The sequence below is a fragment of the Bombina bombina genome, chromosome 6 (genome assembly GCF_027579735.1).
Source record: "Bombina bombina isolate aBomBom1 chromosome 6, aBomBom1.pri, whole genome shotgun sequence".
NCBI lineage: Eukaryota > Metazoa > Chordata > Amphibia > Anura > Bombinatoridae > Bombina > Bombina bombina.
In genome coordinates, this window is record NC_069504.1 from 480,524,912 (window position 1) to 480,543,032 (window position 18,121).

The following is an 18,121-nucleotide window of genomic DNA, read 5'->3' on the forward strand; positions in this document are numbered from 1 at the left end:
TTTTTCTTGCGTTTTTTTGTATGTAGAATCTTATCGAAATCCTCCAGAACCATATTCTGGAATAGATCGATATATTCTCTTCCTACATTGGTTGGGTTGAAATTTGATTTATTTTTGACATCGGTATGTAAAAATTCTTCAAAAAGATGTGTGGTGAGGTTATCTGTTTCAGCATACAAACAGACTGTGTTTTTGTTGGATTGCATTGTGTCAGTCAGAATTAGTTGTGTTTGAGAACTTTCAATTTGGTTATTTTTAAGTTTCTTATTCGCAAAATATTTTTGTAATGTTAATTTACGCGTAAAATTGTTTAGGTCCACAAAAATATCAAACATTCTCGGGGTATTTGGGGGGCAAAAAGACAGACCCTGTTTCAAAACTCTTTTTTCATGAATGGACAGTTGGTGTGAGGAAAGATTATATATACCCTGATCTAATCTGGATAATTCCCTTTCCTTGGCGGCAAGGGCTCTACCTCTTGAGCCTCGTTTTCTGACATGTGGGGTCTTTTCCCTGCTCTTATCTGTGGGCTTTCGATTCTCATGTGTGAGCCTATCTCTAAAAAAGGAGAAGGAATCTGACTGGTACTTGGACTGTCTAATAATGGATTATTATCTCTGCGTTCAGTTGATAAAATTCTAAAATGTATATATTTTCAAATACATTCCGATAGATTATGTTCCCAAAAACACAGATTACAATAGATTAATTAGACTCAGACAATGTGAAACTTTTTGGATCTACCGGTTGAAGACTCTATACCCATTTGGGCTTAACGCCAATTTGGATTTAGCAGCTTTCAACTAGTAGATTCACATCATTCTCATTCTCTTTTCAGGCACATTCAAATAATAGAGATGGACACCACCAAATGGGGTCAAGAAATATAGACTACTTTCCAAAATTCTTATCACTACAATTCCCCTCTAGGAACTCTTAGAGATCCAAAATAGCCAAAACACTGATATACATTAACTTTTTCAATAACACTAATACATGAAATTCAGAGTACATACACACTGTTTAGTTAACATAGTCTAAGGATACATACACATATCATTTTTTATTTTAAAAGACACCAGACTTTATTGGAGGACACACACACTGACCAGTGAACACCAATACACTTTCACACACACAGCATTATTATATGTTTATACACTTTCACTAATTCGTATACAGACTAAATTTCATATATACATTTTCAGAAAAACAAGTTGAAATTACTAGTTTTAATACACATGTATGATTCCATGACCATATTTTGAACAGCACATTATGTATAAAAAAACTAGAGCAAGAATTTATCTTGAACAATACACATATATACAAAAACAAAAATTTATTTCAGATCACATGCAGTTAACAACACGCATTTCTTAAACATCTTTTGGTTTAAACACATAGTTTTTATAGACTTGGATATGCAACATCTTTTGTACATATATGTTTCTTTGGTTGCAAAGATATTTAGGAATGCAGCTACTAACGAAATTAGAAATGTTTTCTTACTCAGAAAAAGTTTTTGTCAACTTTACATATTTATTTTGAATTAGAATTTTTACATATTTATTTTGAATTAGAATTTTTACTTTCATATATATTTTTTATTATTATTACCATTTCCTATTTCTCCGAAAACGGAGTGAATATGTTGATACATTCCAAGATTTTGAAAAGACATATAAGAAGAGTCTAAATAGATAGGTCTAAGGTTAGAAATATAAACATTCAAGAAACATAAGATATACGATATACATACCCTTTAAATCCTTTGCTAAAACAGGGATTTAAAAGTAAAAACACACAGTTTAACAGGAACACACTAATGCACACATATACTTAATAAGACATTATAAATTTTATGGTTTATTAAGAAATCGAAAACATAGCATCTAATAAATGTGACCATCCAGTTCAACACTACCCCAAAAAGGTTGAAATAATAACAAAAATAAAATATACTTAGGATTCTGTGTATATATACACCCTTATCTATCACATCGACATGAACACATTATGGTAACAAAATCTTATCTGTTAAATCCTTTGATTGTTGAATAATTTGTATACAATGCTAGAATGTAACAGCTGAGGATACGATTTTGACACCTCAGCTGGAGTTTTTTCATACGTACCCATTGGTTATTTTTCAGTGACAACTTCCGGTTTTAATTAGTCAAATGTGTATATAATGTTACAATTTGAAGTGTATTTTATCTGCTTTATATCTGATGAAACGACCCGTAGCTGGTTGAGAAACGCGTCATTAAAGCCTTTTAAATTTTACCTGGAAACTGTCCAAATTTTATTCAATTTTATGTTAGTGTCGTTAAGTTACAGACTATCTTAACTACTTAAATAGTAACAACCATTATACACCTGGTTGTTACAATACAACAGACATTCTATTACAAAGTAACGTGTACGGCTAAAACTGCAGACCTTTTACAGAGAGTCGTATACTCCAAGAAACAGAGAGGACAAACCAATACACAGTATACTAGCCGCTGTATAAGGTGCTAGCAGGCGAGATTGCACTGGTCACAGAACGGTGCCGATTCCTTTGGTAAGCATAATACATGTTTCCTCCATCTTTTTGAAAAGACATATTACACTATGTGGAGTCCTCTCTCTACTTTTTAAGGTTTATACATCCTTGAGTTGAACCCACGGAGCATCCAGAGGATACATGCCTATACACAGTGTACTGGCCGCTGAGTAAAGTGCCAGCAGGCGATATAGCACTGGTCAGAGTTCAGTGCAACTTGCTTTGGTAAGCGCAATATTTGTGTTTTATTATCTGCTGTGAACCAAACAATATCACACTATTGGCGCCCTCTTTTTTTCCTTTCTTTTTTCTGCCACAGTTTACCCACCCGCTCTCTGGGACCAAGAGGAGCTGCCCCGCCACAACCACGTCTGGCGGCTATTTGTTTTCTATGGACCAAGATACCGTATTTTAACACATTGGGACTTGGTATTATATCTATGATAACTATCACCCTGCCTTAGAAGATTTATTGTTTTCAGTTTTGTTGCATTTTTTATTTGCATATTTGTATGTTTTTATTCTTTTTGCATCATTTGTTTTTCTATTTGAGTGCAGAGTTATCTGTCACTCCCATTATCTTCCCGCCCCGTTTTTTCAAAACCATCAGCGCGCCTTTTTTGTATCCCCTTCTGGGATACTATAGATTGTTATCTTTAGCTATTATAACTAGAAGAGCTTTGTGGCTCAAATATTGGAATGCTGACATGGTATCTAAGTCTAGATTACTATCTCTTTCCAAGGTAACAATCTGTTTGGTTCTCAGTTGGATTAGATTATTTCAATTGTCACTGGAGGGAGTTTTTTACCTCAGGATAAGAGATCTAAGGGTAAATATAAAGCCTCTAATTGTTTTCATTCTTTTCGACAGAAAGCCAATCCTTCCCCCAAAGAATCTGGTTCCAATTGGAAACCTTCAAGTTGGAATAAATCCAAGCCGTTGAAAAAGCCAAAGCCAGCCCCTAAGTCTGCATGAAGGTGCGGCCCTCATTCCAGCTCAGCTGGTGGGGGGCAGATTACATTTTTCCCAAAACATTTGGGCAGATTCTGTCCAAAATCATTGGATTCAGAGTATTGTCTCTCAAGGGTATCGAATAGGATTCAGAGTAAGACCTCCTGTAAGAAGATTTTTTCTCTCACGCGTCCCAGTAAATCCAGTGAAGGCTCAGGCTTTTCTGAAGTGTGTTTCAGATCTAGTATTTTCAGGGGTAATCATACCAGTTTCGTTCCAGGAACAGGGTCTGGGGTTGTATTCAAATCTGTTCATTGTCCCAAAGAAAGAAAATTCATTCAGGCCAGTTCTGGATCTGAAATTTTTTAATTGTTTTGTATGAGTGCCAACTTTCAAAATGGTGACTATAAGGACTTTTCTGCCTTTTGTTAAGCAAGGTCACTATATGTCCATGATAGACTTACAGGATACATATCTTCATATTCCGATTCATCCAGACCACTATCGGTTTCTGAGATTCTCTTTTGTAGACAAGCATTACCAATTTGTCGCTCTTCCATTTGGCCTAGCGACAGCTCCAAGGATTTTTTCAAAGGCTCTCGGTGCCCTACTATCTGTAATCAGAGAACAGGGTATTGTGGTGTTTCCTTAGTTGGACGATATCTTGGTACTAGCTCAGTCTTTACATTCTGACAAATCTCACACAAATCAACTAGTGTTGTTTCTTCAAAGACATGGTTGGAGGATCAATTTACCAAAGAGTTCCTTGATTCCTCAGACAAGGGTCACCTTTTTAAGTTTCCAGATAGATTCAGTGTCCATGACTCCGTCTCTAACAGACAAGAGACAAATAAAATTGGTTTCAGCTTGTCGGAACCTTCAGTCTCAATCATTCCCTTCAATAGCTTTGTGCATGTAAGTTTTAGGTCTCATGACTGCAGCATTGGACGCAATCCCCTTCGCTCGTTTCCATATGAGACCTCTCCAGCATTGTATGCTGAAATCAATGGTGCAGGGATTATACAAAGATATCACAATTAATATAATTAAATCCCAATGTTCGACTCTCTCTGACTTGGTGGTTATATCACCATCGTATAGTTCAAGGGGCCGCTTTTGTTCATCCAACCTGGACTGTGATCACAACAGATGCAAGTCTTTCAGGTTGGGGAGCTGTCTGGGGATCTCTGACAGCACAAGAGGTTTGGAAATCTCAAGCGGCAAGGTTACCAATCAATATTTTAGAACTCCATGCTATTTTTAGGGCTCTTCAGGTTTGGCCTCTGTTGAAGAGAGAACAGTTCATTTGTTTTCAGACAGACAATATCACAACTGTGGCATATGTCAATCATCAGGGTGGGACACACAGTCCCCTAGCTATGAAAGAAGTATCTTGGATACTTTCCTGGGCGGAATCCAGCTCTTGTCTAATTTCTGCGGTACATATCCCAGGTGTAGACAATTGGGAAGCGGATTATCTCAGCTGTCAGACTTTACATCCGGGGGAGTGGTCGCTCCATCCAGATGTGTTTTTTCAGATTGTTCAGATGTGGAGTCTTCCAGAAATAGATCTGATGGCTTCATATCTAAACAAGAAACTTCCCAGGTACCAGTCCAGGTACAGGGATCTTCAGGTGGAGTCGGTGGATGCGTTAGCAGTTCCTTGGTTTTACCAACCTGCTTGTATCTTCCCACCTCTAGATCTTCTTCCAAGAGTGATCTCCAAGATCATCATGGACCGATCGTTTGTGTTTCTGGTAGCACCAGCATGGCCTCACATGTTCTGGTATGCAGATCTTGTCCGGATATCCAGTTGCCAACATTGGCCACTTCCTTTAAGACCAGACCTTCTGTTTCAAGGGCCATTTTTCCATCAAGATCTCAAATCATTAAATTTGAAGGTATGGAAATTGAATGCTTAGTGCTTAGTCATAGAGGTTTCTCTGACTCAGTGATTGATACTATGTTGCAGGCTCGTAAATCTGTTTCTAGGAAGATTTATTATCGAGTCTGGAAGACTTATATTTCATGGTGGTGTTCTCATAAATTCTCCTGGCATTCTTTTATAATTCCTAGAATTTTACAGTTTCTTCAGGATGGTTTGGATAAAGGTTTGTCTGCAAGTTCCTTGAAGGGACAAATCTCTGCTCTGTTTTGTTTCAAAGAAAGATTGCTAAGCTTCCTGATATTCACCGTTTTGTACAGGCTTTGGTCCGTATCATGCTGGTCATTAAATCAATTTCTCCTCCTTGGAGTCTTAATTTGGTTTTGAAGGTTTTACAGGCTCCTCCTTTTGAGCTTATGCATTCCTTGGATATTAAATTACTTTCTTGGAAAGAGTCAGTCATTGAGTTCTTGGATGTTGTCTTGTCATGGGATGTGGATGGCAATATTTGTACCTCAACATATTTCAAGAAAGTTGACTGTAATAATTTTTTACATTTTAGCAGTAATCATTTATCGAATTGGAAAAAGAACATTCCCTTCAGCCAATTCTGTAGGATTCGACGTAACTGCTCTGTATAGAAAAATATGATGAACAGTTTAAGACCCTTACGTCTAGATTTTTGGAAAAAGGCTATCCATCGGATCTCATTTCAAATAGTTATGATAGGGCCAGGTTACAAGATAGAAACAAATTATTGACCGATTCTGTCAATAAGGATAAAAATGTTGAGAAGTTGCAGAATGGGCAAACTCTATTCTTCACACAGTTTAACTCTAATTCTAAGGCCATGGGAAAAAATTTGGAAAAACATTGGCATTTATTAATGAGAGATCCTGTTCTAAAGAAAACACTATCTACAAGACCCAAAATAGTATATAGAAGAGCTCCCACACTCAAACAGAGACTAGCACCTAGTAAAGTGGTTATGTCGGCTAGAAGTAAAAATAAAAACAAATGTAAAGAATGATGCAGAAAGATCCTCCAGAACTAACCTAAGAGGCACATTGAAAAAAGGAAATTTTAGATGTGGAAAAAAACGGTGCTATATCTGCAGATATATTACCCATGGTCATACTAGTATTAGATCTAATACCACAGGGGAGCAATATCACATAATGAATAGATTATCTTGTGACACCTCTTATGTAGTATATGTCATTACATGTGAATGTGGACTTCAATATATTGGTAGAACCTGTAGAAAGGTGAGGGTTATATGGAGTGAACACCTTAGAAATATTAAATCAAAATCGTGAAAACATAGTGTACCAAGACATGTTTGTCAAGAACACACTCCAGGAAGTTGTAATCTAACCGTTACCCCTTTAAAAAGCATTCCGTTTAGTCGGCTTTCAAATAGGTTCTCTAGACTCAGACAACGAGAGACATATTGGATTTACAAATTTAAAACACTGTTCCCATTGGGTCTGAATGAAGTAATCGACTGGCTTTGTTTAGTTTCATGTGATCAGCATCTTACATTATTGAATTGTTTAGTTGGGGGACTAGCCCTTTAAATGTGAACTGGAGTCTATTATTAGTGTTGTCATGCTTTTTCCCTTGGCTTATTGGAGTCACATAGTAATGCTGTTTGATTCTTGATTTCACACTGCTTAATACATTAGAGTATTTTTAGAATCACCCCATCTATTAGATTAATATTCTTTTGTTATTTTTTAGGCTATCACAGTCTTATCAGATCATCAGCTCTAATTTCTTTTTTTTTTTTTTTTAAAACAGCTTTATTGGATAAGAAAAGAAAAATCAAATACATTAACAGAGTGGTATACAAACAGGTTTAACATAGGTACTTATATTCTGCTACGAGTGGGCATAAGTCCCGTTTGGGAGAATGATGGGTAAAGTCCAGTTCAATTTTAGTAACAGGGAGAAGGGCTCTCGCGGGTATCCCGAGAGAGGGATTCGCAGGTCCACATGTATTATCAACAACTTGCAAAAAGAGCATTTATAAGAAGGGCTCTGTTAGATTGAGCTGGGTGTTTTATAACGAGAGTTTTTAGCAGGTTATTCAAAAAATATTATACAATCTTTCGTAGACTGAAGATACAGGTAGTAAAGAAGAGTTAGAGTACACAGAGGGAGGGGAAAAGAAGAAGTAGCTGCACAGAGGGGGAGGGGAGACCTTTCGGGGAGAGAAAAAAAAAACACAAAAAAAAAACACTGACTAGAAGTGGTTACCAGAGCGAGTGGAATGTGGTAATTAGGAACAGCCTAAGGGGGGGGGGGGGGGTGTTTCCAGGCAGCCACCATCTCATAAGTTACAAGCTGGTTGTTTGTGTGGTAGTGCAATTTTTCCAAGATTAGTAGCTCCTCTACGGCACTATGCCAGTCGGAGAGTGTGGGAATCTCCCTTGACTTCCACAGTTTAGGAATAAGTCTCTTGGCTCCTGTGAGCATAATCAAGAGAAGGGCCTGGGTGTGTCTGCTTTTGGTGTCAGGGAGATGGAGGAATAACATTGTTTCAGGAGAAACTGGGATGTGTGTGTTTATCTTAGCGGACATTTCTCCAAGAACCGTCGTCCAATGGTTTGTCAGTCTAGGACATTCCCACCAGATGTGGATAAGTGTGCCCTGTTCACCGCACCCTCTACAGCATGAGTCTTTGGCTAATGGATAAATCTGGTGGAGTCTGGCTGGTGTGTAGTACCATCTAGTTAATAATTTGATATGTATTTCTTGAACTATTGCTGAGACTAAAGAGCGCTTAATCAGTCTAAACGATTTGAGCCATTCTTCGTCTTCTGTGTTGGAGTTAAGGTCCCTGTTCCAGGCCCTAGTGTATGTTGGTAAATGGGTGTCTGGTGGAGTGAGAAGTAGTTTATATATTTTTGAGATCAGTCTCCTAGGGGGCGCCACCGCTGTGCAAAGTATTTCAAAAGGGGTGAGGTCTCTAGTGAAATCACTTTTATTTTTGTGATGTGTTAGGTAGTGGGTTAGCTGGTGGTACATCAACCAAGAGGAGAAGAGGATTCCGTATTGTTCTTGCATATCATGTTGTGAGCGCAGTTTGCCCTCTGAGAGTGCGTCATCATCTCTATTTATCTTCGTTTTTCCCCTCTCCCATTATTCCCATCTTCTCTCTCCCCTTTTAACTCTTACACATCCTTCCTTTCCCCTCACAGCAATATATGTTGACCTCAGTTGATCCTTGTCTAGTTTGATTATTTGTTATTCGCATACATATTATTATGTATATACACTGGTATTTGTATTTTTTTCCCCACTACAGCACTTGTCACACGCTCACAGTAATTTGTTAGTTCTATTAGTCCATTTAGACATCCCCTATTATGTACGATTTGTCAATGATATATTACATTGTATAGTTATAAAGATGTAGTACAATATACTACCATACATTATCCTATTTTCAATCACAATATTTCACTCTTTTATGGTTTATTCAATTGTTTTCACATATAGTTGTATAATAGTGTTAAAACGAGTTGTTTTAGCACATTATATCACACACCTCATCATGAACATGATCAGTCTATGAACGGCCATATTTTTGTGTCCACTAATTTATTATGGTTTGAGTTATTACTCCGGACTTTTGCTTATCATCATAAGCTACAATTATTATTTTGGTACTATAGTTTTCTTTATACACATTTATTTACTTTGCTCATAAGTCCCTTATGGTTAATATATGTGACACATTAGAATATAGTGTGGTCATTTAGTATGTGTTGGTTTCTATTGGCGTTATTCGTTTTTCTCTCAAAGTATGTTCACTGTGGGACTTCTGTAGACGCTACATATGTTATCATATTTATTGTCTTTTTAAGTGCTTCTTTGCATTTGTAGTTGTCCTGATATATTAGGGGGGCATCCCTCACACTGGAACGATATCCACATCGCCACTGGCCAATACGTTTTTAGGGGGGGAGATCCGGTAAATTTGCCTGTCAGACACGCTGCTTCTTTGCTTAGCTCCGTAGATGGGCGTTGTCCCTGCTCCTGCAGTTGATTGGTTAGGTAACTCAATGAGGGTGGTCTTAGGTGTGTTGTCAATACATCTGTGACACCCCTCCCATGACATAGGTAGGCACTAATCCCAATTACAATCTGAATTGGCGATTCCACTAATACATTCCATCAATTAGAAAAGTGCTTTATCGGCACTGAATAACATACTCAGTTGTTTGGCTGCAACAGGTCCACCCAAACAAAACCCGCATCTAACCAAAATCGTAATGACTGACTGCAGATACACTTTCACAAAGAGCATTTTAATATCTGGAAGTGATTTCTTTTTTATTATTGTTTCCACTAGTAATGTGTGTATATGTGTGAAATCATATTGCTAATTGTGACATCCACTAGATGTAATTCGTTGGTTACATGTAATAAGACACTTCTTAAAAGAGACAATATTACAATTTTCTATATGTCCAGTATATTTAATTGATCGTATACTATACAAGTAGAATATATTATGAACCCACGTGTGACAAATTAACTTGAATTTAGACAAAGGGCACCCTGATTGGAATATTGGTTTGAAGGGGTGGGGTTTGATACTTTGGAGTTTAGTAGCGTAGCCCTGTTTAAGGGGTGATTTTATACCACAGTTTATGCCTGATGAAACGGTGGAAACCGTGAAACGCGTTGCATGTTTTTATTATGCACATTACAGCATGAGTTGTTTTTATTCTTTTTTTATATGTTATTAAAAGCAAGTTTTAATTAACAACTCTGAATTGCTGTGTGCTATTTTCTACGCTACTGAGGGGAAGAAGGGGTGGTATCCCCTCCTTATCCATTGTTTGGACTATCATCCTGGCTAGTGGTTAACATAACACCTGGATTGAACCTTCGGCCGGGCCTAAACCCCATTTGTGTTTCCAGTGATTGCCTGGATCAGCTAGCTGGTTTGCTGTTGAACACCAGCCTGCAACTGTTGGCACATCAGAGTGCCTTCATAGTATGTGAGTACCCTGCATTACCTCTGTTTTCCAACTAGTGGGTAATTGATTCACACATACGGTGCCTCTCTCCTTTCTTTGTTTTCTTGGAAAGTGTTGTTTCTTTTGGCTATCTCTTTTGCTAGAAGAGTTTCCAAATTATCTGCTCTTTCTTGTGAGTCTCCTTTTCTAATTTTCCATCAGGATAAGGCAGTTTTGCGGACTTCATTTAAATTTCTACCTAAGGTTGTGAATTCTAACAACATTGTTGTCCCCTCTTTGTGTCCTAATCCTAAGAATTCTTTGGAGAGATCCTTACATTCTCTGGATGTTGTGAGAGCTCTGAAATATTATGTGGAAGCTACTAAAGATTTCAGGAAGACTATTGGTCTATTTGTTGTCTTTTCTGGTTCTAGAAAAGGTCAGAAAGCTTCTGCCATTTCCTTGGCACCTTGGTTAAAGCTTTTGATTCATCAGGATTATTTGGAGTCGGGTCAGGCCCACCTCAGAGAATCGCAGCTCATTCTACTAGATCAGTCTCCACTTCATGGGCTTTTAAGAATGGAGCTTCAGTTGATCAGATTTGCAAAGCAGCAACTTGGTCTTCTTTGCATACATTTACTAAATTCTACCGTTTTGATGTATTTGCCTCTTCGGAAGCACTTTTTAGTAGAAAAGTTCTACAGGCAGCTGTTTCAGTTTGATTCCTCTGCTTATGTTTTAAGTTTTTTCTTTGCATTTATGAAAGAAACTTATTCTTTTGGGTGTGGATTTAATTTTTTTCAGCAGAAAATGGCTGTTTTTATTTTTATCCCTCCCTCTCTAGTGACTCTTCTGTGGAGTTCCACATCTTGGGTATTGCTATCCCATAGATCACTAGCTCATGGACTCTTGCCAATTACATGAAAGAAAACATAATTTATGTAAGAACTTACCTGATAAATTCATTTCTTTCATATTGACAAGAGTCCATGAGACCCACCCTTTTTATGGTGGTTATGATTTTTGTATAAAGCACAATTATTTCCAGTTCCTTTTTTTGATGCTTTTTACTCCTTTTTCTATCACCCCACTACTTGGCTATTCATTAAACTGAATTGTGGGTGTGGTGAGGGGTGTATTTATAGGCCTTTTGAGGTTTGGAAAACTTTGCCCCTCCTGGTAGGAATGTATATCCCATACGTCACTAGCTCATGGACTCTTGCCAATATGAAAGAAATTAATTTATCAGTTAAGTTCTTACATAAATTATCTTATTTTTGAAAATACAGTGCACTGTAAACTTTCATGAATGAAAGTGCTCTGTTTTTAATTGTATTTTTAAAAACAGTACACAAATTATGAAAATGTACATTCACTTTAATCTCTGGTGTTGTCGACCTGATACTAGTGGTCATTAAGAGACTGTCATTTAGTAGTGTCAAGAAGTAACTAATATGTTAGTGGTATATCTGTATATGAATGACGACTACTGAATATATATATATATATATCTAAATATATATATATATATATATAAATCAATGTAAATATTTGCATAGGAAATTAGTACATCTAGATGTACTAATTTCCTATGCAAATATTTACATTGATTTAATTTTGAGACATGGAGGATTTTAATTTCAGTTTTTTATCTCCCCCCATAATTTTAATGAATTTTGGTTTATATATATATATATATATATATATATATATATATATATATATATATATATATATATATATATATATATATATATATATATATATCTCATCCTAATGTATATGCACTTTGTTATGCTATGTATGGTCGTGCTTTTGTAATAATAATAATAATAATAATAAAAATAAATACAAATGAAAAGATCAATTTAAAATGTAACCACATAAGAGTACAGAAATAAATGCACTTACCTGTCAAAATGTTAGAGGTATATTGTTAAATAGTAAATAGGCAGTGCTGCAATTTCTCATACTTTCCACTGCCTGCAAAAAGTGCACTCCTGTTATTAATATTGGCTCCTCATTCGCTGGGAGTGCGCCTGCTAGTTCTGGGTAATGGAAAGTGCAAGAGGCAGATGAGCCTTCTATATTTTCAAACCCCAAACTACCAGCATTTTGACAAGAGCCTTGATTAAATTGATCTCATCCTTCCTTTTTTATTTTATTTTTTAAGGTATTTTCTGACTCTTTAAACACAGCATAATTGCATATGTTCATGCAAAAACAACTGGACTTATTAAAATGTATCAGAATGTTTTGTTATACTAGATTACATTTAAACAATCACTTTTACATAAGTGTAGAAAGGGAAATGTAGCACAATAGCCAATGAGTTTATTATTTCAAAAGAATTAACACACAGACTGTTTTGTACTATGCAAAAAAGAAAATGCCTGAAATTGAGGTGGTGGAGGATTTTGCTTTCTTTAAAGTGACATCAAAGTCCAAAAAAAGAATCCTAGCAAATGGTTAAACACAAAGTCAAGCACCAGAGCAGCAATACACTACTAGGACCAAGCTAAACACATTTAGTGTGCACTGAGAGCACCGAGTATGTATGTACCCACACATCAGCAGCTTGCTCCCAGTAGTGCCAAGGTAACCCTGTGCAGGAATGATAATCTACTAGAGAGCAAGTCTATAGAGGCAGGAAGACAGCACCTGCTTGATTTGAGTGTTTCTATACTTTATTCCTGTTAATGTAAGAGACAAAACAGTTTCTTTGCTGGGTGTAGTATACTGCCCACAGCTAGTACAGTCAGTTATGTCTGGTTCCTGGGTAGAAGGATCTGCATATGTACTACAGCTGGCAAGGGAGCATAGGAAAATAGTGAGCAGTGTGGGAAGGAACAATATAGAATTATCACACAGCTTATAGCAGGAAATTAAAACATAAGGACGTTCACTCAATTTAAACAAATTTAGCTGCAAAATGTTCTTTTATTGCAAAATAAAATCAACTATTTAAGCTATTGTTTCCCAATATTGTACTTTATTTTTCTGTCTATTGTGTCCCTTTAAATCTACATCTCTTTGGCCAGTAATAGAAACATGTAACATTTCTGAATCAGCTTAAAGGGCCATGATACCCAAATGTTTAAACACTTGAAAGTGATGCAGCATAGCTGTAAAAAGCTGACTAGAAAATATCACCTGAACATCTCTATGTAAAAAAGAAAGATATTTTACCTCAAAATGTCCTAAGTATTCAAACCCCATTGCAAAGGATTTTAAGCAGCAAATCAGTATGTCTGTCCCAGAACAGGCAAGGGAGTGAGCTTCGTGCACACTCGAGTTATTTCCCTATTCAGTTTAAGGAAGTTTACTATGAAATTCAGTTCATGACCTCAGCACTGTTGATGCCGATTGGCTGCAGTTCATTTCTTCATTATTTTTTCTTTTTTACCTGCAGCTGGGCAGCAGCTGAGTATAACTTTTTACACAGAACTTACTCTGGTTAGCTGAGGAAATTGTGAGGTAAAATATCTTCCTTTTTTACATAGAGATGCTCAGGTGATATTTTCCTGTCAGCTTTTAACAGTTATACTGCTTCATTTTCAAGTGATTTAGCATACGAGTATTATGTCCCTTTAACTCCCAATATTTGTGGCTACGTATTAGGGACTTAGGAGGGGAGTAGGGTTTAATGACTGGGATACTAGGTGGGGTCATGGGCAAGTCTAATTGGTTGTGGGTGTGCCAGGGTGGGGCTAATGAAAATTCTGCAGTTCAGGACATACGGCTGTCTAAGAAGGACAAAGCTTAGAATTAGGGACTGCCCCTCTCAAATAAGAACAGTTAGGAGGCCTGTAAATGGTAAGAGTGTGTGTGTTGTTACCGTCTCGCCAGGTAGCGGTTTCAGTTGTCTGTCAGATGCAGCCATCTTTGCATCTTGCAGTTCATTCTTTAGTGTCTGGACAGAATTCAGTGCGGAGTCTATTTCCATTGGCCCACAGGCCTCATGTGCCTAAAAGGGAAAAAAATACTTAATATTAGAAACATTTCTCAATTAATGTTTATCATATAGTTACCAATAATCTCAGTTATTTTTAAAGCACCACTATGCCCCATAGAGCTGAACAACTGGGTACAATAAAACATTACACAAAGGACATGAATAGGTAGTGATGCAGAAGATAACAAGGCATTTTAATTCCCCTAAACTCTAAAATAAATGATTGTGCATTGCAAAAAAGTTTTTGTTTTTTTGTTTAAACTACACATTTTTTTCTTTAATGATCCAGACAGAGCATGCGATTTTAAGCAACTTTCTAATTTACTCTTATTATCAAATTTTATTTGTTCTATTGCTATCTTTATTTAAAAAACCAGGCATGTAAAGCTTAGTAGCAGGCCCATATTTGGTTCAGAACCTGGGTTATGTTTGCTTATTGATGGCTAAAAGTAGCCACCAATAAGCAAAGCGCTATCCAAGGTGCTGAACCTAAAATGGGCCGGCTCCTAAGCTTTACATTCCTGCTTTTAAAATAAAGATAGCAATAGAACAGAGAAAAATGGATGCTTTATCTGAATCATTAAAGAAAAAAATTGGGTTTAGTATCCCTTTAATTTAATAGTGTGTAGTTTAAACAAAAACAAAAACTGTTTTGCAATGTACAATCATTTATTTTACATGTTCTTCCCACAAGTTATTTGGAATCAGTGCTGTGGGATTCTGTACTCTGACCTTAACCATTCTACAGAACGATTGCTTGACCATTGCGGAAGCACATTTATATAATTCCTTATCTGGCCACATCAAAGCAGATTAGATAATACTATAAGACTATGGTCCTGCCCTGAAAAGATGCATATAATGTTAACAAAAACATAATTTGGATTACCTGATAAATTAATTTATTTTATGCAAGGTGAGAGTCCACAATTCATTACTCCTGGGAATTACTCTTCCACTACGAAATAAATTAATTTATCATCAGGTAAGCATAAATTATTTTCCTTCATACAGGTGGTGAGAGTCCGCAACCCATTTCTCCCAGGAAGTAATACCCATGCAGTGGAGTCAGTGAAACAAAATCCACTACAAAAACAGAATTTATGTTTACCTGATAAATTACTTTCTCCAACGGTGTGTCCGGTCCACGGCATCATCCTTACTTGTGGGATATTCTCTTCCCCAACAGGAAATGGCAAAGAGCCCAGCAAAGCTGGTCACATGATCCCTCCTAGGCTCCGCCTACCCCAGTCATTCGACCGACGTAAAGGAGGAATATTTGCATAGGAGAAACCATATGGTACCGTGGTGACTGTAGTTAAAGAAAATAAATTATCAGACCTGATTAAAAAAACCAGGGCGGGCCGTGGACCGGACACACCGTTGGAGAAAGTAATTTATCAGGTAAACATAAATTCTGTTTTCTCCAACATAGGTGTGTCCGGTCCACAGCGTCATCCTTACTTGTGGGAACCAATACCAAAGCTTTAGGACACGGATGAAGGGAGGGAGCAAATCAGGTCACCTAAATGGAAGGCACCACGGCTTGCAAAACCTTTCTCCCAAAAATAGCCTCAGAAGAAGCAAAAGTATCAAACTTGTAAAATTTGGTAAAAGTGTGCAGTGAAGACCAAGTCGCTGCCCTACATATCTGATCAACAGAAGCCTCGTTCTTGAAGGCCCATGTGGAAGCCACAGCCCTAGTGGAATGAGCTGTGATTCTTTCGGGAGGCTGCCGTCCGGCAGTCTCGTAAGCCAATCTGATGATGCTTTTAATCCAAAAAGAGAGAGAGGTAGAAGTTGCTTTTTGACCTCTCCTTTTACCAGAATAAACAACAAACAAGGAAGATGTTTGTCTAAAATCCTTTGTAGCATCTAAATAGAATTTTAGAGCGCGAACAACATCCAAATTGTGCAACAAACGTTCCTTCTTTGAAACTGGTTTCGGACACAGAGAAGGTACGATAATCTCCTGGTTAATGTTTTTGTTAGAAACAACTTTTGGAAGAAAACCAGGTTTAGTACGTAAAACCACCTTATCTGCATGGAACACCAGATAAGGGGGAGAACACTGCAGAGCAGATAATTCTGAAACTCTTCTAGCAGAAGAGATTGCAACTAAAAACAAAACTTTCCAAGATAATAACTTAATATCAACGGAATGTAAGGGTTCAAACGGAACCCCCTGAAGAACTGAAAGAACTAAATTGAGACTCCAAGGAGGAGTCAAAGGTTTGTAAACAGGCTTAATTCTAACCAGAGCCTGAACAAAGGCTTGAACATCTGGCACAGCTGCCAGCTTTTTGTGAAGTAACACAGACAAGGCAGAAATCTGTCCCTTCAGGGAACTTGCAGATAATCCTTTTTCCAATCCTTCTTGAAGGAAGGATAGAATCTTAGGAATCTTAACCTTGTCCCAAGGGAATCCTTTAGATTCACACCAACAGATATATTTTTTCCAAATTTTGTGGTAAATCTTTCTAGTTACAGGCTTTCTGGCCTGAACAAGAGTATCGATAACAGAATCTGAGAACCCTCGCTTCGATAAGATCAAGCGTTCAATCTCCAAGCAGTCAGCTGGAGTGAAACCAGGTTCGGATGTTCGAACGGACCCTGAACAAGAAGGTCTCGTCTCAAAGGTAGCTTCCAAGGAGGAGCCGATGACATATTCACCAGATCTGCATACCAAGTCCTGCGTGGCCACGCAGGAGCTATCAAGATCACCGACGCCCTCTCCTGATTGATCCTGGCTACCAGCCTGGGGATGAGAGGGAACGGCGGGAACACATAAGCTAGTTTGAAGGTCCAAGGTGCTACTAGTGCATCCACTAGAGCCGCCTTGGGATCCCTGGATCTGGACCCGTAGCAAGGAACTTTGAAGTTCTGACGAGAGGCCATCAGATCCATGTCTGGAATGCCCCACAGCTGAGTGACTTGGGCAAAGATTTCCGGATGGAGTTCCCACTCGCCCGGATGCAATGTCTGACGACTCAGAAAATCCGCTTCCCAATTTTCCACTCCTGGGATGTGGATAGCGGACAGGTGGCAGGAGTGAGACTCCGCCCATAGAATGATTTTGGTCACTTCTTCCATCGCTAGGGAACTCCTTGTTCCCCCCTGATGGTTGATGTACGCAACAGTTGTCATGTTGTCTGATTGAAACCGTATGAACTTGGCCCTCGCTAGCTGAGGCCAAGCCTTGAGAGCATTGAATATCGCTCTCAGTTCCAGAATATTTATCGGTAGAAGAGATTCTTCCCGAGACCAAAGACCCTGAGCTTTCAGGGATCCCCAGACCGCGCCCCAGCCCATCAGACTGGCGTCGGTCGTGACAATGACCCACTCTGGTCTGCGGAATGTCATCCCTCGTGACAGGTTGTCCAGGGACAGCCACCAACGGAGTGAGTCTCTGGTCCTCTGATTTACTTGTATCTTCGGAGACAAGTCTGTATAATCCCCATTCCACTGACTGAGCATGCACAGTTGTAATGGTCTTAGATGAATGCGCGCAAAAGGAACTATGTCCATAGCCGCTACCATCAACCCGATCACTTCCATGCACTGAGCTATGGAAGGAAGAGGAACGGAATGAAGTATCCGACAAGAGTCTAGAAGCTTTGTTTTTCTGGCCTCTGTCAGAAATATCCTCATTTCTAAGGAGTCTATTATTGTTCCCAAGAAGGGAACCCTTGTTGACGGAGATAGAGAACTCTTTTCCACGTTCACTTTCCATCCGTGAGATCTGAGAAAGGCCAGGACGATGTCCGTGTGAGCCTTTGCTTGAGGAAGGGACGACGCTTGA

At 38.1% G+C, this 18,121-nt stretch overlaps 1 protein-coding gene across 2 annotated transcripts in view; it reads right to left on the reverse strand.

The window, feature by feature from the left end:
- The window catches only part of TLN2 (talin 2), a 637,355-nt gene that overhangs the window by 197,384 nt on the left and 421,850 nt on the right, over positions 1–18,121 (reverse strand). For both annotated transcript variants that reach the window (XM_053717305.1, XM_053717304.1), the window contains exon 26: positions 14,203–14,331. In XM_053717305.1, coding sequence (XP_053573280.1) covers positions 14,203–14,331 — 129 coding nt within the window. The remainder of the gene's footprint in view (positions 1–14,202; positions 14,332–18,121) is intronic.